General features: G+C 43.9%; 1 protein-coding gene across 2 annotated transcripts in view; it reads right to left on the bottom strand.

The window, feature by feature from the left end:
- Window positions 1–26659, bottom strand: part of KIF11 (kinesin family member 11) — a 48231-nt gene that overhangs the window by 7356 nt on the left and 14216 nt on the right. For both annotated transcript variants that reach the window (XM_083149340.1, XM_083149341.1), the window contains 7 exons: window positions 22057–22152; window positions 21022–21110; window positions 20856–20943; window positions 9702–9890; window positions 9164–9371; window positions 8852–9024; window positions 6629–6754 (listed from right to left, as the gene is read on the bottom strand). In XM_083149340.1, the coding sequence (XP_083005466.1) occupies window positions 6629–6754; window positions 8852–9024; window positions 9164–9371; window positions 9702–9890; window positions 20856–20943; window positions 21022–21110; window positions 22057–22152 (969 nt within the window). The remainder of the gene's footprint in view (window positions 1–6628; window positions 6755–8851; window positions 9025–9163; window positions 9372–9701; window positions 9891–20855; window positions 20944–21021; window positions 21111–22056; window positions 22153–26659) is intronic.

Here is a 26659-nt window from a genome sequence, read left to right as displayed (position 1 = left end):
CAGCTCTCAGCACTGCTCGCCCGAATGATGCGTCCTCCGACGCGAACTCATGGAATCTATAGAATTTGGCAAATGTGTGAACAGATGACCAAGTGGCAGCTCTGCAAACCTGCTCCGCTGTGGCCCCATGTCGGACCGCCCAAGAGGTAGCAACTGACCTGGTGGTATGCGCATTAATTCTGGCCGGTACAGGCCTACCCACTTTGGTGTATGCAAAAGCTATCACAGATCGCAACCACCTAGCAATGGTCTGCTTAGATGCAGGCCAACCAATTTTATGTACGTCATACAATACCAATAAAGTGTCAGTCTTCCTAACACTCTTCACTCTGTCCACATATATGCGTAAGGCACGCACAACATCCAAAGTCTTCAACTTGTCCCTTTTCTTGGAACCCTCTGGGGGTTGAAACACAGGTAGAACTATCTCCTGATTTAAATGGAAGGCAGAGACTACCTTCGGTAAAAATTGCGGCACTGTTCTCAGAACAGCCCTGTCATCGTGAAAGATTAAGAAGGGAGATTTGCATGACAAGGCTCCCAACTCAGACACCCTCTTAGCAGATGCTACTGCTAACAAAAACACTAACTTCCACGTGAGAAACTTAAAGTCAGCCGACCTCAAAGGCTCAAAAGGTGCCTTCTGAAGGCAATCCAAAACCAGTGACAGGTCCCAAGGTGCTACTGGTTGCTTGTAAGGGGGTTTCAGTTTGGATACCCCTTGTAAAAAAGTTTGAATCTCCGGTAAAATGGCAATTCTTTTTTGAAAATAGATGGACAAGGCCGAAATCTGCACCTTCAACGACTGAAGGCTTAGGCCCGAAGAAAATCCATCTTGTAAAAAATCCAACATTTTTGATAATTTGAAGTGAGATGTGTGAGCTTTTTGCCTCTCACACCATCTAATATAAGTCTTCCAGACTCTATAATAATTTGCAGAAGAAACAGCCTTTCTGGCTTTTATCATAGTCTGCACTACTGCGTCAGAAAATCCTTTCTTTTTCAAAATGGCGGTTTCAATAACCAAGCCGTCAAAATCAATCGATCGGAATCCAGATGATTGAATGGGCCTTGTCTTAACAGGTCTGGTCTCAGAGGTAGACGCCATGAATCCACTGATAACCTCTGAAGCCTCGAATACCAAGACCTCCTTGGCCAATCTGGGGCCACAAGGATCACCGGGACCTTCTGGTCCTGTACCCTCTTTAACAGTCTTGCTAACATCGGAATAGGAGGGAATGCATAAAGAAGATCTCCCTGCCAATGGGTAGTCATGGCATCCACTGCCTCTGCTAGCGGATCTCTCGTTCTGGCATAGAACCTGGGCACCTGATGGTTGAACCTGGATGCCATTAGGTCCAAATCCGGAGTTCCCCACATTGCAGTGATCTGGTGAAACACCTGAGGGTGTAGGCTCCATTCTCCTTCCTTGAGCTCCTCCCTGCTCAGGAAGTCTGCTTCTATATTCTCCACTCCTGGAATGAATATAGCCGATACTGCAGGAACATTCTGTTCCGCCCATAGAAAGATTCTGGACACCTCCCACATGGCCAATCTGCTGCGTGTACCTCCCTGGTGATTCAGATACGCCACAGCTGTGGCATTGTCGGTCTGAATCCTCAAGGGGGAGTTCCTTAACCTGTCTCCCGCCAAGGAAATCACTTTCCAGACAGCTCTCAGCTCCAAGATGTTGATTGGCAACGCTGATTCCTCTGCCGTCCACAGGCCCTGCAGCCTGAGATCCAGGGCTACTGCCCCCCAGCCCCTGAGACTGGCATCGGTAGTTACTATCAACCAGTCCCAGGTCTGTAATGACCGACCCCACTGAAGGGAATCTACCTCTGTCCACCATTTCAAGGAGTCCCGAGTGTCTGCGGACAGCACTATCAACTCCGTCTTCATGGTCAAAGTGTTTCCTGACCAGGCTGACAAAATGTTCCATTGGAATACTCGAGAGTGGAACCTGGCAAATTGAAGCGTTTCGAATGACGCCACCATTTTCCCCAGGAGTTTTAGGCACCTCCATACTGACAAGCTCGGAGCACTGAGGATCTCCTGAACTAGATTGACCAGGTCCCTGGCCTTTATCTCCGGGAGGAATACCCGATGGAGATGGGTATCCAGTATGACTCCCAAGAACTGGATCCTCTGTGATGGTACCAACTGAGATTTTTGTAAGTTTAAAATCCAGCCGTGAGCCTGCAAAAAACTGATGGCCTCTTTTAAATGACTTTGAAGCAGTGTTGCTGATTCTGCTTTGAACAGGAGATCGTCCAAATAGGGTATTACTGTGATTCCCCTGAGCCTCAGCACTGCCGCCATCACAGACATTATTTTTGTAAATACCCTTGGCGCGGTTGCTAGGCCAAAGGGTAACGCCCGGAACTGTAAATGCAGGTCTCCTATGGCAAATCTCAACAGCATCTGATGTTCCGGGTGAATGGGAACGTGCAGATATGCGTCCTGGACATCCATGGACGCCAGAAATTCTCCCTGGTCCAGACTCAGGAGTACAGTTCTCAAAGACTCCATTTTGAAATGGTCTACCCAAAGGTGAACATTTAAGGACTTCAAATTTAGTATTGGTCTGAAAGACCCGTCTGGTTTGGGCACCAGGAACAGCGTGGAGTAAAATCCTTTCTTCCACTCTGCCCTGGGAACCGGGACTACCACCCCTTTTTCCAAAAGGGAATGAGCCGCTCTCATAAGAGCTGTGCGCAGGAGCGCCTGCTTTGGTATGGGTGTGGGGATGAACCTCTTTGGAGGCCGCCCTCTGAAAGGGATTTTGTAACCCTGGGTAATAATCTCTAAGACCCAGGTATCCTGGTCTAGAGAAGCCCAAGCGTCTCTGAAGTGTGTAAGACGCCCCCCCACCTTTATCCCTGCCGGGCTGATCCCCTGGCAGTCATGCGGAGGGTTTTTCTTCTCCTTTAGAGGCAGGCTTCTTATTGAAAGAGCCAAACTTGGACCTTTGGGATTTGCCCCTGGAGTTCTGGAACTTTCCCCTGAACGATTGTCCCCGAAAGGACGCACCACCTCTAGGGGAGGGCCGAAAGGACGGCCTAAAAGCAGCAAATCTGGATGACTGCTTTGTTGAGGAGGCCGGCAGAAACGTACTCTTGTCGCCTGTGGCTTGTTTTATAATCTCCTCAAGCTCAGAACCAAAAAGTAACTTTCCCTTGAAAGCTAACATTTCTAAGGCCTTTTTGGACTCATTGTCCGCTTCCCAGGCCTTAAGCCAGAGTACCCTCCTGGCATTTATAGAGACTGTGGATACTCTGGTAGCCATTTTAAGAGCTTCCTCCTCTGCTTCCACCGCATATTCTGCAGCGGCCTTAATCTTTTCTGCTACCAGCAAAGCACCGTGGTCAGCCTGCAGCATGGTGCATAGCTCACCAGCCCACTCTATAATGGCCTTAGAGACCCAGGCTGAAGCAATAAGGGGACGCAGGGTAAACCCCACCCCTTCAAAAATGGCCTTGAGGTTTCCCTCTAGCTTTTTATCCACAGCATCTTTAAAAGCTGCACCACCCTGTACAGGCAATACCGTAGCTTTTGATAAGCGTGCCACAGAAGCATCCACAACAGGCACCTTTTCCCAGAGTTCAGAATGAGACTCCGGCATGGGGTACAGACTAAGGAATCTTTTAGGCATCTGTAGCCTCTTATCTGGGGTTTTCCAAGCCCCTTCCAATAGTTCCTGTAACCCCTCATCTGAGGGAAAAGTAACAGCCTCCTTTCGCTGTCGCTTAAAAACACCCTTAACAGGGGTCTTATCCTCAACAGACAGTTTTAACGCCTGTTTTACAGCCACAATGAGATCCTCTATACCAGCAGCAGAGGTCTCTTCAAAATCATCACCCTGGTCCCAGGGTGTGTCAGTATACTCTCCTTCCTCTTCCTCTAACACATTAGGCATAGCATAAGACCTTTTAGGGGTCCCTGTAACATCATCCATTTTGTCCAGTATTTCACTGAATCTGTTGATCCCCTTAGCAGTATCCTGCATCACCTGAATAAGTGCAGGATCTGCCTGGGTAAGAGGTAAGGAGCCAGACGACTGCTGAGATGATGGCATAGGTCTCTGTGATTCTACCAGCACATCACTCTGCCTGTCCAGAAGCTGCACCAAAGCGTTTACCGACCTGCCTAGGGCACTGGCCCACGCAGGTTCACTCTGCTCTCCCCTATGGTGTTCACTGCCCATGGGTCTCACATCAGCGCAAGTAATACATAAGCCCCCCTTGGCCATCTGCTCAGGGACAAACTTTTGTGTGCAAACATTGCACGCGCTCAGTGCACTAAGGACTCCCTCCCCCAAAACCACAGCCTGATGCTCAGACATGATGCAAGTGAGGCGTATATATATATATATCTCAATATACACAGTGCAAACATTTGTACAAGCGTTTATACAAAGTCAATGCACCCAATCACTTAGCTGTCTGTAGGTTTCAACTGCGGGGAAGCGATGCCCAGGAAATCCAAGTCACTCTGCCAGGATCAATAAGCCAGCTCAGCTCCGCTGCAAGCGTTCTGAAAGGCGCCAAAGTCAGAGTGAAGGAAGAGACCAAAGTCCCTGCTGCTGCGGGGTCCGTGACCTTTTGGCGCCAACCACCCCCAGCTAGCCGCTCCTTAGGTAGGATTTCCTTGTTCCAGTATCTCCCCCTCAAATGGGGACCACTTGGAACATGCCTGTCACAGCGCTGCTGTCCTCTCAGTCAGGAGCTCAGCGTGTAAGCTCCGCATAAAATGGCCGCCGCCATCACGGAGCGCCTGTCCCCCATGATCCCCACCTAAATGTGGAGCCGGTTTCAGGCTACTCCGGAGCCCAGGCAGCCTCTTAATAGAGGCTGTAAGCGCAGCACAGGGAGACCAGACAGAGTCTACCCTGTGCACAGAGAGCTGACAGGACGCGCTTCTGTCAGCTCCTGCTGCGCTAGCAGTGTGAGGATTCACTATGAAAATCCTCACACTGTGCCTACCTAGCTAGGGTAATAGTTAATAAAATAATAAAAATCCCCTAACTACTCTAATTCTTCGGCTGCTCCTGCAGCCCTTTAGAATAGCACCCACTCCAGTGGGCACCTAACACAAACTGAAGAGTCCAGGGATGCAGTAGGGGAGGAGCCTACCCTCTAAAGCTTTAGGATAGGTGCCTGGCTCCTTCGGACCCTCCTACATCCCAGTGTTGAGCTGTGTCACCAGGACCATTGAAAGAGAAAAATTGGATGCGATTTTGCGGCCGATTTTTCGAGTTTCCCGGACGATTTAAATGCTGTTCCATCATTGCACACCCCCGATTTCCATCGTAGTGCATCGCATGCAATATAGCGGCTTGCGATGCGATTTTTAATTGTACAAGCACCCTAATGGGTGCTTACAATGTTAAATGCACCCAGATTGTCAACGGCAACCCAGAGCCCGCGAAGGGCGGCGGTACGCGTCCTCCGACCTTTTCATACCCCCACTATCCACATCGGCGTGGAGTTGAATTTAGATAGTGTGTTGAGTGCAGCGAGCCCCGCGGAATACATATAAAAGTAATCTGCTGCGCTCGCCACGCTTCAGGCTCGGTGGCTCGCTGCGCTAGCCACACTATCTAAAATCAACTCCACGCCGACGTGGATAGTGGGGGTATGAAAAGGTCGGAGGAGGCGTACCACCGCCCCTCACGGGCTCGCTGTGCTGGCCACGCTTTGGGTTGGCGTTGATAGTGGGGGTGTCATTGACAATGGGGGTGCATTTAACATTGCGAATTGCATGCCACTTGCTGGCATGCAATGAGATATTTAATTGTACAATCAGGGACATTTTCCCGAAAATCGCATCGCATACCATCACATAGTACCAGGGGGTGTGCAAGGATGGAATAGCATGCAAATCGGCAGGAAATGGACGAAAATCGGCCGCTAAATCGCATCACAGATCGAATCGGCCGATAAAATCGGATGTGATATCGTATACGATTTACATTACATCGGGCGCCCTGATAATACACAAGTACCAAATGTTCTTTAATGCTGTTCACAAATTCCACCACTATCTTTCTGGGTATGTATTCAGTGACAATTTCCAGATCTGTCTTTTAGAGGTCATCAGATACTTAGCAAGAGAGAAAGAACAAAAACTAAAACAAACTAAAAAGAGACCGAGGATAGTTATGTGAAACTACCAACTTTCTGAAGACCAGGATTTATGTCTTGCCCTTGTTAAATCCTTTTCAAGTCCAGTGACACTGGGTATAGCCTGGGGAATTCCGATTCTGGGCTACCAAGACCATTAAAAGATATTTCCCAGCAGCCACAGACTCCCCTCAGCTACCCAAGAAGTGTAACAAGCCCAGATAGAATGTAGATTTTGTGACTGGCAGAATGTTCCTGATCCTTCCTATCTCCCAAATACTCCAATATTGATGGTTAGTAAGGAAAACAAAATGGTCTTTCAAAAGGTTGAAGAAATGAACGGTAGGCGTCACTCTGTTCTGCTGGTGGATTTTAGTGCTGGGTGGTGGACATTCCAATTCAAACTTAAAATTCCTACCAGTTTACCAAATTAGAATGTGCCGTGTATAGAGCAGCGACAAACATTGCTATTCCACAGACATTACTAGAAGATCTGAGTTTACCTTATCAGCAACAGTTGAGAAGTTTTGCAAACATCGGCTCAATTGAGAATTTAAATCCAAAACAGTAGTAGCAATGGGCAGTAAATCAGTTATCAAAGCATTCTGCAGTGTGGAGCGGAGGTCAGTCTGTAACAAGGATTAGAGAATATTATACAAAATATCAGAAGTGACCCAGTAACAGAATAGAACACGGAGCTGAAACTTGTACATACTGATTTAACCAATGTTGTATAAGAATAAATGCATTTCTTAAGGTACCCAAACACTAGTGCGATTTGTGCAGGTTTCATCAGATTTTAACAGATCGGTCCGACAAATCAGATGAAGCGTCAAATCGCATGTGTTTTAGCTCAGATTCCGATATGCAGTTGCATTGGATCATAGATTGGCAGGCATGCACTATAGATTATCGGATGCCGCAGGCCTTGCTGGATCGGATACAATACATTGGGGCAGATGTATGAACCAGCGTTAAGTGCAGAAATGCACTTAACGCTGGTTAACTGGGGAGGGGGGATTATGATTTTCCTAATGTATTACTAGCGCACCTAACGTGCGCTAGCGACAGCCTGCCGAGTTACTCTCGGCAGGGCTGTCCCCTGCAATCCCCCCAGTGTTTAGCGCCAGCTCAGGGCTAGCGTTGTCCTGTGCCCCACTGCGGGGACAACGCTAGCCCCCTGGTTCTGGCTTGGGCTGCGCAGGAGATCTTGCGGTTTGCGAGCTCTCGCACATGCCCATTAGAGCCGGACAGGGGGGGGGGGGGGAGGGGGGGGGGGGGGGGGGGGGGGGAGCGCACTGAGCATGTGCGGGACGCTGTGGGAGCTGATAAGGAGAGCAGTTAACGCTGGGCATAACGGCTCTTCTTATCGGCTTGCAGGGGGTTAATACATTAGCAAATAACGGGTGCCTGCTTCTCCTCGTTATGCAGGAGAGGCGGGACCCGTTATTTGAGAAGCGCTAAGGGGGGGGGGGGGGGGGGTTAGTACATCTGCCCCATTGTATGCAAAAGAATACCCAAATTGCAGAAGATCTTCAGATAAATATTTACAATCCCCGTCACTGTTCAGCTTTATCCATATTGACTAAAGTCTATGAATCAAGCAAAAGGTTACGTTAAATGTTCTGATCAAGGAATATACGGCATGTAATTTGAGGGTAATATTAGGACCTAAATTGCTTGAACATTAGCCTATATTATCAGTTACACGGAAACAATGGGTGAAAATTAATATGATGAGAGATTCAGAAAATGAGAGATTTGGTAAGACATCTCCAGTTTGTTTAAAGTGGCAATCATTTACACTGCAAAATCAAACTGGTTTAAGAATTGCCGCTTTAAAAAAAAAAACCTGGAGATTTCTTACCAAATCTCTCATCGAGTCTAATCCTATTACATTTCCCCCAATGTTTTTGCGTTATATTCATTCAGGTCATGTTGTAAAAGAAGTAGCCTCTCAATTTCTCTAACATTGAAACAGTATCTCAAATCAATACATTAAAAGTTAACCCTTTAGGGCAGTGTTTCCTCAACTTTATTCTTAACGCGCCTATAAATTTAGGGTTTAAAAGCTATGCTTAAGCACAGGTGACCTAACTAGTACCTTCATTTGATTATATTATCTGTGAACAAGCATGGACAGACCTAAAATTTGGACTGCTTAGGAACACAGAGGGGGAGTTTGGAAAAATCCCTCTATACCAGTGGTTCCCAACCCTGGTCCTCAAGTACCCCCAACAGTGCACGTTTTGCAGGTCTCCACACAGAATCACAGGTGAGATAATTAGCTCCACCTGTGATCTTTTCAAATGTGTCTGAATAATGAGTGCACCTGCTGGGTGACCTGGAAAATGTGCACTGTTGGGGGTACTTGAGGACCAGGGTTGGGAACCACTGCTCTATAAAAAAAGGTGCATCCGTGGACTACACAGTGGATATAAACGTTTTGCTCTTTGAGAAAGCCTATCCATTCTCCAGGGACCAGCAACATTTAGGGCGTGTGTTCCACCTTCGTTTTTATATATCAGTACTTCTGCAACATCAATGGTTCCTAGCGAACAGGTAGGCAAAATTCTCATGAAAACTAGTTCATCCCAAGACATGGCTGCGTTCACGGTGTGAAAACCTACAGCCTATGTGAGAGGTGTCACCCAGACTGCTCAGATTAGTACACATCCACATGGCCTCTGCAGTTTAAAAAAAAATCTGGAATACAACTGACTCACCATAAGTTTCTGCAGGTCAGCCTTTGCCTGGCAGGACAGACCTTCCTGCTTTAATATTTCATCGGTACTCTGAGCCACTTGTTTTGATACGGTTTCCTGAATACTACTAAAGGATGCAGTCACTGCGGCAGCCGTTGCCTGTAATCCGGAAGAGCTGATAGTCAGGTGGTCCTCTGCGTTCGAAAAATCAAAAACCCAGTAAATAGATTTATACAATGACGTCACTATAAAACATTCACAAACAGACTTGCAGTGAATGGTTTATGCTCCACTGCCAGGACTGTCCGGCCTATGTATGTAAGCGGACCGTACCTATAGAGTTGGTGTAGAAGTCCAGCATCCCCTGCTGCTTTGCACTATACTCCTCCGCAGATTGCTGAATAGTACTAAACATTTTGTCCATCTGTTCTGCAAACTTCCCATGGACCTCGGTGTTGTGTTGTTCCACGGCCTTCTTACGATCCAGTTTAGCGTGGAGACCAGAAACATCTTTTGTTGTCTCCTGGACGGTGCTGAGTAACTACAAACGGCAATACATGGGATAGTGACTGGAAGGGGTTCCCAACTTTTCCTTTTACACACTATGGTCTTATATTTACAATTATCCATAAATATACCCACAACCAAGTCTTAACAGCATGTTAGGCGTTGCCCCCTTTTATGTATCATCGGCAATGCTCATTAACAGTGTGGCATCCAATAGTCACTGAACTAAAAGCCGCAGCAGTGTCTGATAGTTGAGGTTAGAGGGGACCGCTAGGAATTGCATAGCCCCGACATCTACAGGGAGGCCAAGTCTGATGTAATGAGACATGAATAAACCACAAACGCTGAGGACATAAGGCAGTACCTTGCTCGCAGTGTTATGAAGTTTCTTCTCTGTAGTCTCCAAAGCAGACACCACAAATGCTTCCTCAGCCAGCTGTACTTTAGATTTCTGCAGAGAAATATGGGTCTCCTCCAGCTCCTTCTCCTTATACTGCAGCACAGTGCTACATTCCTCCAGCTCCTTCTTACTCTCCATGAACAGCTCACTGGTCTGTCAAGAAAAATGCAATAAGAAAATGCATAGAGGACTTCTATTACATAGCAATTAAGGTTGAAAAAAAATTGTCCATCAAGTTCAACCTATCTAACTTGTAACTACTGACGTAAGTCACATCTATAGGATTCCCTTAGTGGTCAAAAATGTATCCAGTTTTGATTTAAATTCATTAACAGAAATTGCTCTAACCACCCCACCGGCAATGAGTTCCAGAATGTTACTGCTCTAATGGTGAAGAATCCACTTTTTTTTCCCCAAACAAATTTTATTAGTTGCAATGCATAAAAAGTAACAGACAATAAAAATATTAGTTGTCAGCACACATTAGAGACATATTGATATACAAGACAGTGGGCAGTATTCAATGAGAAAAATTCGCTGTGATTTCTGGAGAGTTTGTGCTTTTCACGCGGTGGAGAGAGGTTTTTTTTTCTCCAAAGGCGAGCCACCCTATTCAATGTGAAATATTCTCCGTCTTTCTAAGTGATTCTCGCCGTCTCTCTCCGTGTAGAAATTCTCCATCTTTTGATGGAGAGCAGGAATGTGAACTTTTAAACTAAAAGGGTGTTTTTTTTAATTTTGGTGTCAAAAAATCAGGTTTTTTTTTCTGTGAAGGGCCATGTTATTTTTATTCATGTGCCTATAGCACATGAATATATATTTAATTTAAAAAAAAATATTTTTTTACATTTTTTTTTTTTACACAGTGCAGCCAGCAGGGGGCCGGAGCGCTCGAGCCGCTCATTAGATATTCATATATTCACTGCACCCGATGCACGTTCGGGTACAGTGAATACTGGGTCCCCCGCTGGCTATAGGGGGGGCAGCCTGTGCTGCCTGGGTCCAGGGGAGCCCTGCTCCCCTCCCCATATCCCCTGCAGCAGCCAAGAGAGACTTTAATCTCTCTTGGCTGCTACGTCCCCCGGCTCCCTGACAGCTCCCTGCCGCGGACGCTCGTCCGCTGCAGGGGTTAAGACTCGCCGCGAGTGGCGGCGAGTCTTTAACACGTTGAATAGGGGGAGCAGGAGGCTCCGGAACACGGAGAGTGCATGGCGAGAGAAAAAATCTCTCGCCATGCACGGAGAATATTTGACATTGAATACTGCCCAGTCAATCAGCATCTAATCGAAGAATCCTCTTCTTGAGTCAGTACGGAATTTATTTTCCTCGAGCCTCAGTACATGCCCGCGAGTCATAAGTATAAGCCTGTTAGTGAACAAATCATCTCCCAGTTCCATATGATCCCCAACTTTGTATTTAAACATACTAATCATATCACCTCTCAACCTCCGTTTCTCAAGTGAAAACATATTCAGCCTGGTTAGCCTATCTTTGTATTCCAGTGATTCTAGACCTTTTACTAGCTTAGTCGGCCTTCTCTGTATCAATTAATTTCTGTCTTTTTTAAGGTGCGGCGCCCAGAACTGAACACAATATTTCAAGTGTGGTCTCACCAATGCCTTGTAAAGAGGCACTATCACATTGGCATCTCTAGAATCCATACCCCTTTTAAAGCATGCCAGTGTCCGGTTTGCTTTTGCTGCTGCACTTGAGCAGTGTTCACTATTATCAAAGTTGTCATCTATGATGACCCCCCAAGTCTCTCTACAGCAGAATTCCATATAATAACTTCATTTAGCCTATAAGTAGCTTGTTCATTTTTGTTCCCATAAATTACTTTACACTTATCAACGTTAAACTGCATTTTCCACCTTTCCAGTTTCCTTACTCAATTTCGTGTCGTCTGCAAATATTGCAATTTTACTCACGAGGTCACTTCCTATATAATAATGAATATATTCAACAAGGTGGTTCCCAATATTGAACCTCGTAGGACTACACTTCTGAACCCCAGCTGGAATGTATGCAGTTTACCACCACTCTGTCCCCAATTGTGCAACCAGTTTTTAATCCAATTACAAATTTTATCTCCTAACCCTAAATTACCTAGTTTTATTAATAACCTTTTATGAGGCACTATGTCAGAAGCTTTAGCAAAATCAAGAAGCATTACATAAACAGATTTCTATAAGTCCAGCCCCTTACTGACTTCCTCATAGAAGCTAATTAAATTAGTCTGACATGATCTATTTTTGACGGACCCATGCTGAGCCTTACTTATCACCTTCTCCTGGTCTAAGAAATTTTGGATACCATCTCTTATTATTCCTACTAATATTTTCCCCACAATGGATGTATGGCTGACCGGTCTATAATTTTTTAGGGTTAGTTTTGCTACCTTTGATCCATATTGGTACTACGAAATTTGTTACTATTTAGGTTCTGTAATCTATTTTTGAGCATGTCCTCACTCAAACATACAGTTTGGGAGCAGCCAAGAACTGAGCATTTAATCTGTGGGAGATCCTCTGAAGATTCTTCCCTTGTAAATACTGAAGCAAACAAATTGAACAATTCCACACTCTCTTACTTCTATTACCATGGTAACCAACTTATTTTTTTAGTGGGAATCTCCTTCCTTAACAGTTTCCCGTTTATATGACTGTAGAATGTTTTGGGATTAGATTTGCTATCTGCGGCTCTTTTACGTCAGTCCCTAATTTAGCCATTTTGGATTGTATTTTTACATTTCTTATTACATTCTTTATATGCGGCAAATGATTTGGGTGTCCCATCTTATTTAAACTCTTAGAATGCCATTTTTTATTTTATAACCATCTTAAATTTGACTTTGCTGTTAAGCCATTGGTTTCCTTTTGAGGTTTGTTCTTTTAATTTACCCTAGGAATACATTTATCAGTGTCCTCTTGCAGTGTTTTTTTTTTAAAGTTTGCCACCTTTAAGTAGTATCCATACCTCTAAAAAATGAATTCCACTTTATATCCTTTAAGGACGACTCAAACCTACCAAAGTTTGCTTCCCTGAAATTTAAAGGACCTAGTTACTCCAATATAATTATCTTTGTTAAAATTTTTTTTTTTTTTTTTTTTTTTTATTTCTTTTTTTTTATCGACGTGATAAAAAAAAAAAAAAAATTAAATAGTAGTAAGAGAGATTCCCATGCCCTCCCCCCCCTCAGCCCCAACCCCCCCCCACCCCACCCACACACACACACACATCCACACCAAATAAATATCAATATGGATATCCAATAAAGAGGGGGGGATCCCCATGCCTATCAATTTTCCATTTCTAACTGATAATTAATAGTTTACCGATAAGGTATTGCTCAGGAGACAAAAACCACCCCTGTACATAAAAAAGGAAAAAAAACAAAAAAAAAAATACAATTATTTCATATTATGCTATCTATATCACTTATGCAGTCTATATACACTTCCATCAAATATATCTATATTCCTTCTTTTCTTCCCTTCCTTTCTAATCTTTTAAAACCCACATATCTACCTTTCCACCTTTTTTCCCGCAATTTCCAGTGTTATCTTTTAATTCCAACCTTATACATCAGAGTTTTATGGTATAGGTCATTTATATATTCTCATTCCTCTCTACCTATTCCCGATGTACACCATCTATCCCATTTTTCAGAGAATCCAAATAAGGTCCCTCTTATTTTAAACATATGCTTCTCGTGGCGTACTACTTCATTCACCAATGCTCTCCACTTATATATACTAGGAGGATCTGGAGAAAGCCAAACCCTTGCTATTATTACCTTTGCCATTGTACTAAGACATAAAACGTATCTATAGATGCAGCTCGAATATAATTCTTCTAAATCTATACAGAATAAAGATATCCGAGGATCTATTTCTGGTAACATCGGAGCTGTGGAGCGAATATCCTTCCAAACAGCCTTCCAAAAGTCATAAACAATTGGACATTCCCATATCATGTGCCAAAAATCTGCATTGTCCTTCTGGAACCTTGGGCAAATTGCATTATCTTTAAGACCTGCCTTCTGAAGAGATACTGGGGTCCAATATACTCTATGTAAAATATAAAAGAAAATTTGTCTATATCTGATACATGGCGTGGTATGTTTCAATGAACCCAGTAGCTGATTCCACTGCTCATCAGTAAAAAGGCCAAGATCCTTTTCCCACTTCTCTCTAAGATTAAGTATTTGATCCGGGATACCTTTATCATTTATACTTGCATATATAGTGGACATTTTCCCCTTCTGCCCCACGTTTAATAGCATTCTTTTTACAGGGGAATCTACTAATATCGGGGAGCCCTGGGAAAACTGGGCTATTACCGCGTGTCGTAACTGAAAATATTGGAATAAAGCAGTATTTGGAATTCCCAGAGTATTTTTAAGTTGTTGAAAGGTTTCGAATCCATCATCCCCATATATCTGGCCTATGTCCAGTAAACCATGGACAACCCAAAGATTATCTTTAGAGATTTTAGCTAATTCTGGATACGAGCTGTTAAACCACAATGGGGTGCATTTATCTTGTGCTGTCCATTCATATAACGTATGGGCAAATCGCCAAATCATTATAGCTTGACGTAATATGTGCGGCAGCTTAGTACATGTCAAGCCAGAAAGTAAAAATTGTAAAGGTGAAAAAGAAAAGTTAGGGGAGCACTCCACTTGTTCAGCTAAAAAATGTATTAATGTTGACTCCGCCCTACCCTTTACCCATTCAGACATGTATGCTAACTGTGAAGCCACATAATATAATCGCAAGTTAGATAAACCCAGCCCTCCCATTGTCTGCGATTTGTATAATGTTTTGATTGAAACTAGCTCTACCATTATTCCAAATAAACGACAATAATACCTTTTCGATTTTATTAAATACATATTTTGGTATATATATTGGGGAATTTTGAAGCACATATATAAATTTTGGTTGTATAACCATTTTAAATAAATTAATACGGCCTAGGACCGAGGGTGGTAGTTTCCTCCAAGCGATAGCTCTATCCCTAAAGTTTGCTATTATGGGATCTATATTCTGTGTTACATACTGAGTAGCCTTGGGTGTAATCCACACCCCTAAGTATTTAAACCTAGTCGTCCATTTTAAATCTTGAACTATAGGTTCGATTTCAGGGATCTGACCGGATATTGGGAATATATGTGACTTTTCCCAATTAGTCAATATTCCAGAGTATTTTCCGAATTCTTTTATTATCTGAAATGCTGTTCTAAGCGAGCCTTCTACATCTTTTAAAAAAAGTAATGCATCATCCGCATATAAAGCCACCACCTCAACTATTCCTCCTATTCTAATCCCCCTGACCCCTTCTGCTTCTCTTAATAGACATGCAAGAGGCTCATTAGCAATAGCAAATAATGCAGGGGAGAGGGGACATCCCTGTCTAGTCCCTCTTTCCAATGGGAATGTATCCGACGTATAGCCATTTATAGTCACTCTGGCCCTGGGATTGGAGTATAATAATTGTACAAAATTTATAAATCTTGGCCCAAATGCAAACTTTCTAAGAACACCCCATAAATACCTCCACTCGACAGAGTCAAAGGCCTTGGCAGCGTCAAGTGACACCACCACTGCCCCTGACTCTGCCGAGTTCCCTCTCTGAAGATGACAGAATAATTTCCGCAAGTTCTGGCTGGTAGATTTGCCTGGCATAAAACCAGTTTGGTCTTGATGGATTATAGACTCGATAACTGTACTTAATCTAGCCGCCAATATTTTTGCCAATATTTTTATATCTGTAGTCAACAGCGAAATCGGACGATATGATTCGGGAGCTGTAGGTTCCTTTCCTGGTTTTAATATTGCAATAATATTTGCCTCCGCCATGGATGCTGGGAGACATCCCCCATCTAGAAGTGTATTAAATAAATTCAATAAATATGGAGCAAAAAATTTCCTAAATAATTTATACATCTCCGCTGGGAACCCATCACACCCAGGGGCTTTTGAGGCAGGAAGTGATGCTATAGCAGCCTCTATTTTCTGCATTGTAAATGGAGCATCCAGAGCCTCAGCCTCCACATTTGATAAACGTGGAAGTTTCATTGTCTCCAAGTAATTCTCCAGCTGTATATCGGAGTACGTAGCCCTAGATACATACAAGGAAGCATAAAAGTCCCGAAAGACCCCTGCCACCTCCACCCCTGAGTAACATACTTGTCCGTCCGGTTTCTTTATTTCTCGAATTATATTATTATTGGCAGTATCCGTACGAGCCAGATATGCCAAATAGCTACCGTTTATCTCGGCATGCAAATATTTCTCATGTCCTGAAAAAAGCAGCCGGCGTCTTGACTTTTCATATAAGCAGTCCACCCATTCTCTTTGTGTCTCCTGCCATACTGTTCTATCTGCAGGTAGTTGTGTTATTATATATTGAGCTTCCAGCTGCTTACTCACTCTTTCCAATCTCTCTTCTTCCCTTCTACTAACAGTCTTAATCTGGGATATACGTTTGATAAATGAACCTCTTATATATGCCTTAAAGGCATCGTGTTTTATACTAAGGTCAGAATATGACAAATTATCTGTTTGAAATCCCTTCCAGGATGAAACCAAGTCTAGCCCCTCTCCCATAAGAGTCAGCCAAAACGGATTAAGCTTCCATAGTTTCATCCCCTGTTCTGGATGTGTTCTAATGCTAAGGGATATTGGAGAGTGGTCCGATATTCCTCTTGATAAATAATCTATTAATACTACATCTGGGATTAATTCTGGGGAAATTAAGGCTAGATCTATTCTCGAAAGAGTATGAAATGATGCTGAATAACAGGAGAATTTTCTAACATCTGTATTACGTTGTCTCCACACATCCACCAAACCCATCTCTGTCACTAAACGTGCAAATGCAGTAGGGGAGGATATTATTCCATTTTTATCTATTTCTCTCCACCTATCTATGTCTGCATTCATTACATTGTTGAAATCTCCTATACATATTATAGGGGTCATGGGCGAGTTAGCAATAAATTTAGCTGCTTGCCGCAAAACATCATTTGAATACGGAGGAGGAACATATACAGCCAATATATGCATTAATTTACGATTAATGTATGCCCGCAAAAAAACATATCTACCTAATGTATCTATTTCACTCTGCTCCAACTGGAACTGTACCGACTTCCTAATCATAACACAAACTCCTCTTGCATTACTAGCAAAGGTAGAATGAAATATATGCCCGATCCAAGGCTTCTTCAGTGATAGCACTTTATTACCAACCATGTGGGTTTCAAACAAACATATCACGTCTGCTTTGTACTTCTTTACCTGCGACAGTACCAATGACCTCTTGATTCTACCGCTTAAACCCCTTACATTCCAACCAAGAAAGTGAGTTTCACCTATTCCAGTACTCATTTAAGAGAAAAAATAAATAAATAAATAAAGAACAAAAAACAAGGGGTGAGAAAATTTATATATATATATATATATATATATATATATATATATATATATATATATATATATATATATATATATATATATATATTTTATATACTAAACCAAGGGACTATATATTTGAACGTAATAATTAGAGTGGGCATCCCAAGCACCCCCATCATAAAGTAAAATAGTCCTAGATTCCTTCTATATTTACACCCTAAACCAGTGGTTCCCAAACTGTGTGCCGTGGCTCCCTGGGGTGCCTCGGGACACATGCAGGGGTGCCGCGGCTTGGTGGTCCAGGACCAACTCAAATTATTAATGGTTAATTATTTATGGGCAAAACCAGTGCTGGTGGCTGCCAATCATAGAATGTGTACAAACAGAAGCAAATCCTGCCCTTTACCACATAACTGCCGCTAAGAATCGCATATAAACCCAATCTAATTACATTTTTTTGGACCTAGGGGTGCCATGAAAAAAATTCTGATTCTCTAGGGTGCCGTGAATCAAAAAAGATTGGGAACCCCTGCCCTAAACTATTACTCATCTGATCTATTCCTCCTAAGTAGTTTTCGTCATGAAAGATTATCATAGACTCGCTCATAAGTGAAAATTGTACAATCAAAAAAAAAGAAAAAACCTCCCTTACCCTCCCTGTATAGCCTCTAAATTTAAGGTATACCCGTACCCCAAGAAAAAAAAGAAAAGACATCATAGTTACAAAAAGAAAAAAAAGAAAAAAAAACTTATTTTGGCGGGGGATAGTGGTATACAAAACCACTACACTCTCTTCAACAGGATCTCCTCCCCTAACAAAAACGTAATTTTTGGCCCTAACATTTCCCACTGCGGAGAGTTATGAGTAAGATTAAAAGGAGCTAGGCGGAGTCGGATGGAAAAAAAAAAACCCCACCCCATCCAATCCCACCCCCCCCCCCCCTTCACATCCTCAATATTATTTTCCTGAATTACATCCCTACAACATTAATTATTCATCACCAGTATACATTGCAGAGTTACTCAATATAGCCTACAGCTGTTTCTCCAGCCAGTCCTCGGCTTCTTTCGGGGATGTGAAAAAATATGTTGTATTGTTAAAGATCACTCTTAATCTGGCTGGGAACAGCATAGAATACTGTATGTTGCGATCCCGCATTTTTTTCTTCACTTGTATAAAGTGAGAGCGATTTTTCTGTACTTCCTGTGCGAAGTCTGGGAAGACAAGTATATTCTGTCCATCCAATTTTAACGGACCCTTAATACGAGCCAACTGCAAAATAGTGTCCCGATCCTTATAATGCAAACAGCGTGCAATAATGGTTCTAGCAGGTGAACCTGGAGGGAGTAAGCGAGCTGGGAGCCTATGGGCTCGCTCTATTGAGAATTGCGATGTAAATGCAGTTTTCCCAAACAGCTTAATTAACCAATTCTCAATAAAAAGTTCTGGAGTAGTTCCTTCCACTTTCTCTGGGATCCCAATAAATCTGACATTATTACGTCTTAATCGCCCCTCTATATCAGCGATCTTAACTTGCATATTCGTTATCTGTACAGACATTTCTGTTACTTTCTTTTGCATGGGGGACGTAACATCTTCCAGTGTTGAGATACGATGCTCAGTCTCGCTTACCCTATCCCTAATTTTCTGCAAGTCTTGTCTCAACAGGGAGACATCCACCTGTACCTGAGCTATTTTATCTGTGACTCTTTGCTCCGAGGAGGTTATAGCCTGCAGTATCTGCTGAGTAGATTGTGCTGTATCCACAGTTTTAATGCTTTCTTCTACCACCACCGATGTTGATAGACTGGTGTCTCCCTGTTTAGTAGAGCCCGGTGTTTGTCGGGTGTATTTCTCTAGTTTTGCTGCAGCTGCCGCTGCTGCTGCTGCGCCCTTCACCATTTTCAGTATTTAATATTTAATATGGGGTTAAGACTGCGTAGGATAATTCTCGATTATCACACCCCGAAGGGAGAAGTAACCAAACAGTTCAAAGCAATTTATCCCCTTTATCTGAATTATCTTTATGGCATATATGTAAACCGGTCAGCAAGTGGATTTTATATTCAGTGGAGCAAATAGTCCATTAATTCACAGTAGGGGGAGGGGGGTCTTGCAGTATACAAGGTTAATTTTTCCTCAAAAATTATCAGACACCCTCAAACCCTCCCAAAAGAGAAGCAACTGAACTTAGCAAATGTCACCTCCAATCTATACCAAACCGGTATTTGACCCTTTTATCCAACAATAGTCAGTCTCTCTTCAGGGTTATATTCCTAGCAGTTTCCTTAAATTCAATAATTCATATATATTTTAACTTCAGCTTCCAGGAGCATTAACACAGTCAGCATTATTACCTGCCTTCCAAGGCTCGCTCTTTCCAGCATGTATCAGCAACTGGGTTAGACAATTTTTTCCCCTATCATACGGCGTCCTCTCTCACAGGAGCCGGCGATAGTCTCTTACTTAGAAGGGTCAACCACGATCTCGCCCAGCTGCCGCTTGCTCACCACTCCCCGGCGTCCTCTCTCCAGGGGGTCGGTACTGGTCGTTGCCTGGGGGGGGCAGCCGCACTCCCACCCGGCCGTCACTTGCTCTCTGCTCCCCGGCGTCCTCTCTCACAGGCGCCGGTATTAGTCGTTGCCTGGAGGGGGGCAGCCGCACTTCCACCCGGCCGTCTCTCGCTCTCTGCTCCCCAGCGTCCTCTCTCACAGGCGCCGGTATTAGTCGTTGCCTGGGGGGAGGCAGCCGCACTTCCACCCGGCCGTCTCTTACTCTCTGCTCCCCAGCGTCCTCTCTCAAAGGAGTTGGTGCTAGTTTTGCCTGAGGCGGGGATCCGCACTCCCGCCCGGCCGTCACTCGCTCACTTCTCCCCGGCGTCCTCTCTCACAGGATGTGCCACGTCCAGGAGCGATCCCCGCCGGAGGGGGCTAGCAGCGCACCCGCTGTCAATCACTCGTTGCTTCCCCGGCATCCTCTCTCTAAGGATACACTGGGTGCCGGGAGAGACTATCAACACGCCGGTCAGTCACTCACTGCTTTGGACTGTTCAGCACATATCGGAGATCCAGCAACACCAGGGTTTCTAGAGGGATGCCTCCATCAAACTCTCATCGCAGCACGGTATGTCAGGGCTCAGGATAATGCTATGGAAGTAAGAGAGGAGCTACAGCCCGTGGCTGCTTACTCCATGCTGACCCAAGCCACTCCCCATCTTTGTTAAAATTTAAATCAAACGTGATCACGGTACCCCAATGTCTCTCTCACGGGGGGTTATTCTAGTCCATTCTTTCTGACAAAATCCTTCTTAGATGGACAAAACCATGTGCACGGCAGGGGGCAGATGTAACATGTGCAGAGAGAATTAGATTTGGGTGAGTTATTTTGTTTCTGTGCAGGGAAAATACTGACTGCATGATTTTACACTTCAATATAGATCTCACTTTGAAGAAAAACCCCACCCAAATCTGATTCTCTCTGCACAAGTTACATCTGCCCCACCCGCAGTGCACATGGTTTTGTCCATCTAAGAAGGATTTTGTCAGAAAGAATGGACTAGAATAACCCCCATGGTTAGGGTTAGTAAGACTGTCCCAATTGTTGCTTATCAAGAGACCCATAGTGTTATTTCTGTTTGGAATACATATCTCAATGACAAGATACCAACGCATTTTACCGCCATCTTCAACTCACCCTTTTCAGCTCCTCCTCCACAGCGGCTATTTTTTCTGTAAGCTCTGTGGCCAGCTCTTCTTGGCACAGGATTTTACTCTGCATCTGCCTGTTTACAGCAAATAACAATCAGTACAGGTAAGGGCAGATAAATACCTTCAACTACTATAAACAAGATGGTACATACTCATAGTTTTCACAGGAGAGGTAAACTCCATTCTTATCTCTTGCCGCAGCGAGGTCTCTCTTCAAGCGCTCAATCTCTTCAGTGTATTCCTGTATGCAAACAAACAAATTCATGTAACAATTCTACAATACTGTAAAGTGACAGTACAGGACCAAAAAGTAATGCTAGAACTCTGATCATCTTTGAACCACATGAACTTTTTTGGAATCTTGCAGTTTTTCCTAACAGAGCAGAGAGACCCTTGATACATGGATGATCATCAACATTAACCATCATCGTATACAACATGCTTAGAGTACTAGCTAAACTGCTCACTGCCAGGATCTTCAGTATTCAGAAATTTAGAGAAACACGTCACAAGACCCTTACACTCAGTCAACAGCCTATAAAGCACTAAGTATAGTGTCATGTAGGTTTGACAATAAAATCTTTATAGCATGTGGGTTCATCTAAAAGTCAAACAGGCCCAGAAGGATGGATCAAGACTGAATGCCGCTTCCTTTTAACCAACCACAACCATGGCCACCCTCCTCTATTACGCTATATGAGAAAGTAGAGTAGGACAGGCTGGACTTGCACAACATAGGTTGTTGCATATACAACCGCATGCACAATATAACAGTTTGATCATCCGCCTGTGACTTAATTTGTTAAGACGCAACAATGCTGAAAGATTACAGTGCTACAAAAAGGCAACAGGTGGCAGTCAAACTACAGCTTTCTATAGTAAGTAGAAACTGAATTTACCAAGACGTGTACATCTGTGACATTTCGGCTTTCCCCCTAATGTGAATAAGGTTCCATGAGCATTAAAGCTCAGACTGCAATACAGTCCCCAGGTTCAATTCAAACTGGGATAGCAACATCGAAAATTGAATGGCGGGCGAGGACATTATTTATTTATAAACAGTTTATTATATAGCGCAGCATATTCCGTTGCGCTTTACAATAGCAGACGACATGGATAGCAATATTTTAAAAAAGCAATAACAAGATTGCCTAGTATTTAAGTCAGTAGTGAATACCCCTATTTACCTTGATCAGTGCCCGTTTGGTCAGTTTCTGATTAACTTCAGGTTTATTCAGAATACTCTTTGCCCGGTTCGCATATTCCAGAGTGCTCACCGTTTCCTGTCAATAAAGCATAGTTTGTATTATAGAAGATTCTTGTCAAAAAAACAAAAAAAAATAAAAAATAAAAGCGTTCAACCACACACATACATATCCATCAGCGACTTTTAAAATCAGGTTTCCTTGAAGCTTACAGAAATTATTATATTTTCAGTGCCATTAAAAACAGGCACAGAAGTAAAAGCGGCTTTGTGCGCAATTATATGAAGTGTAGATTTACAGCCACATTTCCATAAAGAAGGTTGTTTGAATAGGTGCCCTTTCCATGTTCTTTAATCTAGAGCAATCTAGTGTCATGTCCAAGGACAAAAGGTTTACATTATTGATGTAAAGTTTTTAATGTGAAAATGAAAGCCAGAGAAATAGTGCTACTTAGTTTATTTATGCATGTCAACCGTTATACAGTCGCTTAGCAACCGCATACTGCCTTTACAACTACCGTATGTACTTAGTCTCAGGCTGACACATGCCCAAGGGACAGTCACCACATGCCTGTGTATGAAACACCCCCTACACCCACCATTACATTCCACAAACACTCACTGACTGGTTAACATCCTGTGGACCAGATGAATTGAGGTGCGAGTCCATCAGCCGTGCTGGATGCTGGCTGTACTCAGTTTATTTTAAAGGGGCAGTCATTTACAAAGCATGATTTTTGGACTGCCCCTAAATAAAATGTAAAAAAAAAAAAAAAAAAAAAAAAAAGTTTAACCAGCATCCCGCACAGCCGCCATAATCGCACCACAATACATCCGCCCACAGGGTTATTGACCAGTGATGCATGTGCAGTATAAAAAAAAAAAAAAGAGTCGAATTATACTCACCGATAATTCCTTTTTCTTCCTAGAGATCCCATGGCAGCCATAACATTGGGATGTTCCCTTCCCCCACAGAATTAGACAGGATACTTTTTCTCTAGGACCGCCCACCTTGGGGTATAATAGCCTCCTCTTCCCCCTCCTCCATGTCTCTTCTTGTCTCCGAATATGTCCTGGAGAAAAATACATAACACAGGGAGGGCAAACCAGTGGCTGCCATGGGATCTCTAGGAAGAAAAAGGAATTATCGGTGAGTATAATTCGACTCTTTCTTCTACGATCCCCATGGCAGCCATAACATTGGGACATACCCAAGTAAACACACGGGAGGGCAAAATACTGCATGAAATATTTTTATATATATATAATCATTTACCCGTAAGGGCTTCTTGTAACACATGCGTCCCAAAGTGGGCAGTAGAAACATTGAGTGAGTAATGGTTTGAGAAAGTATGAATGGAAGACCATGTTGCTGCCTTACAGATCTCAGCTGTTGACGCCTTCGCCTTATTCGCCCATGAGGTAGACACTGCCCGAGTAGAGTGTGCCTGTACTATAGAAGGTGGTGCCTTGCCTTCTTTCTTATAAGCGAATAAGATGGTCTCTCTTATCCACCGAGAAATGGTCTGCTTTACAGGTGCTTTACCCTTTTTTATTCCTTCTGGAATCACAAACAGGTGTTTCGTTAACCTGAAGGGCTTCGTTCTCTCTAGATACAACGTTATTCCTCTCACCAGGTCTAACGTGTGCCACGCCTCTTCTTCTCTATCTTTAGGCTGGGGATAGAAATCAGGTAAGGTTATTTCCTGGTTCAGATGAAAAGCTGACACTACTTTGGGAACGAAGTCTGGATGTGTCCGTAATACAACCCTATTAGGGAAGATTATTAAGTATGGTTCCTCCATCCACAGTGCCTGGAGCTCACTGACCCGTCGTGCTGAAGTCACAGCTACTAGGAATACCACCTTCCAAGTTAGATATTTTAGCGGGCAGTCTTCAAGCGGTTCAAAAGGATCCTTTGTTAACACCGTCAGAAGCAGGTTTAGATCCCAGGGGGCGACAATTGATTTTATCGGTGGCCTGATCCTCTTCATTGCTCTACCGAACCTTTTAACAATTCTCTCCTCTGCTAGAGGTCTGTCCAGTAACACACTTAATGCCGATATCTGTGCCTTAATTGTCGCTGTGGCTAAACCCATCTGGAAGCCCTCAAACAAGAACTGTAATACTTGTTCCGTAGGAATGTCCACACAGTTATCTTTGAACTGCCCCCAACTGATAAACTTATACCAGGTTTTATAGTAGGCTTCCGACGAAACCTTCTTCCTGGCCCTCAGCATCATTTCAATCACTTGGGGTGATAACTTGTGTCTCTTTAGAATCTGCCGCTCAATTTCCATGCCTCTAGTTGTAAACTCGCCGGCTCTGGGTGCAGCATAGGCCCTTGATGAAGAAGGTCCCGTCTGCTGGGCAGCTGCCACGGTCCCTGCAACGCCATCCTTAAGACATTGGAAAACCAGGCTCTTCTTGGCCAATGTGGAAGAATTATCAGCACTATTACTTGGTCTTCCCTGATTTTTTTCAATACCTTGGTTATCATTGGGAATGGCGGGAACAGGTATCCCAGTTTGAATGCCCACTTGATTGAGAAAGTGTCTAACGTCTTCGCCTGTGGATGATAGTACTTTGCGTAGAATTCGCTCACCTTCCTGTTCAAATAGGTGGCCATCAGGTCTACTTCTGGTGTTCCAAAGATTCTTGTCAGCTGCAGAAAAACCTCGCTGTTCAGCTCCCATTCTCCTGGCAATACAGTCTTGCGACTCAGGTAGTCTGCTATGACATTCTTCTTGCCTGGAATATAAGTTGCCGAGATTGACCTTAGGTTCTTCTCCGACCACTTCATAATTTCTTCCGACATCCTCATCAGTTTCAGACTTCTGGTCCCGCCCTGATGGTTTATGTGAGCGACTACAGTCACGTTGTCGGACATAATCTTCAGATGGGTGCCCTGAATCATGGGTCTTAGCTGACACATAGCCTCCCAGACTGCCTGCAGTTCTCTGAGATTGGAAGAGTTCTTTGCTTCTTCCTTGGACCAAGTTCCCTGGACCGACGTATTTTTGAGGTGACCTCCCCACCCCACTAAACTGGCGTCCGTAGTCAGGACCAGGAACTGTGGATTCTCCAAACTTGACACCTTGCTTTCCAAGTCTTGGATCCACCAACCCAAGGATTGTTTCACATGGCTTGATAACTTTATCGTATGGTGATCCCTTAGTCCCCTTTTTAGTAAGGGCAGAAGAAACCACTGAAGCTGTCTCGACTTCCACTGTGCCCACGGGATGACCTTTATACAGGAAACCATCATTCCTAGTAACTGTACCGCTTTTATTAGGGGAATCCTCTTCCTTTGCAGGACCTCTAGGGTTAGTTCCCTTATTTTCAGGCACCTCTCGAGAGATAGGGCTACAGAATAATTTCTGGTATCTATCCTTACCCCCAAAAAAAGAATATTTCTGGTCGGTATCAATTGACTTTTGTCTCTGTTTATGACCCATCCGTGGCTTTGCAGTGTCTCTGTGACCAGGGTCAAGCTTTGCTTCAGCTCGTCCACTGAGCTCCCAGCTATCAATAAGTCGTCCAAGTATGGCCAGATCTGGACCTTCTGCTTTCTCATCTCCGCTACCAGCGTAATCAAGACTTTGGTGAAGACTCTTGGGGATGTTCTCAACCCAAACGGGAGGCACGTGAATTGGAGATGCTGACCGGCCACATGAAATCTCAGGAACCTTCTGTGTTCCATACAAATCGGGATATGGTAATAAGCGTCTTTGAGATCGATTGACACTAAGTACTCGCCCCGTCTTATGCCTGTTACTATGGATGACAGACACTCCATGCGAAACTTCAATTTCTTGATAAAACAGTTCAGGTCCCTGAGATCCAGGATTGTCCTGAAACCTCCACTGCTCTTTTCCACTAAGAATAGGTTGGAGTAGAATCCCTTTTTGTGGTAAATCTCGGGTACAAACTCGATCGCTCCTTGCTTCAGTAGTTGGTTTATCTTTGAGCATAAAGCTGACCTTTTTTCTTCTCCTACAGGTACTCTGGACGTCAGGAATCTGTTCTGTTGTGGAATGTTCATAAACTCGATATGATAACCCTGTTGGATTATCTTCAGCACCCATTTGTCGGATATGGTACTCTCCCATTGGCTCCTGAATTGGAGGAGTCTGGCTCCTATCACTGCCTCCTGGGCATAGTCATGACCTTCCTCTATCAGGTTGAAAGCGTCCTCGAAAGGGCTGGCGGAAGGCCTGCCGTGAAGTGCTTGCTCCACCTCTCCTATAGTAGGGCCTACCAGGCCTATAACTCCTAGAGTCCCTATAGGATTGCTTGGTTGTGCTGGGGTACGGGAAGCGACTCTTCCTGTCCTGTGGGAGACGTACAGATTTTCCTCCTGACAGCCTCTGTATCATTGCATCCAGGTTTGAGCCGAAAAGAAATTTTCCTTCAAATTGCAGAGTAGTCAGCTTGTTCTTGGAATTCGCGTCAGCGCTCCAGGGTCTTAGCCACAGGGCCCTCCTCGCGGTTACCCCTGCTGCCATAGTCTTCGCCGCAAAGGCCACTGAATCTAGGGAGGCTTCGCACAGGTAATCAATGGATTTTTGCATCACCTCCAAACT

This window comes from Crinia signifera, chromosome 6 (genome assembly GCF_055691185.1).
Source record: "Crinia signifera chromosome 6, ASM5569118v1, whole genome shotgun sequence".
Classification (NCBI taxonomy): Eukaryota; Metazoa; Chordata; class Amphibia; order Anura; family Myobatrachidae; genus Crinia; species Crinia signifera.
The sequence above is the reverse complement of the archived record's forward strand: the minus strand, read 5'-3'. Positions and strand labels throughout refer to the sequence as shown.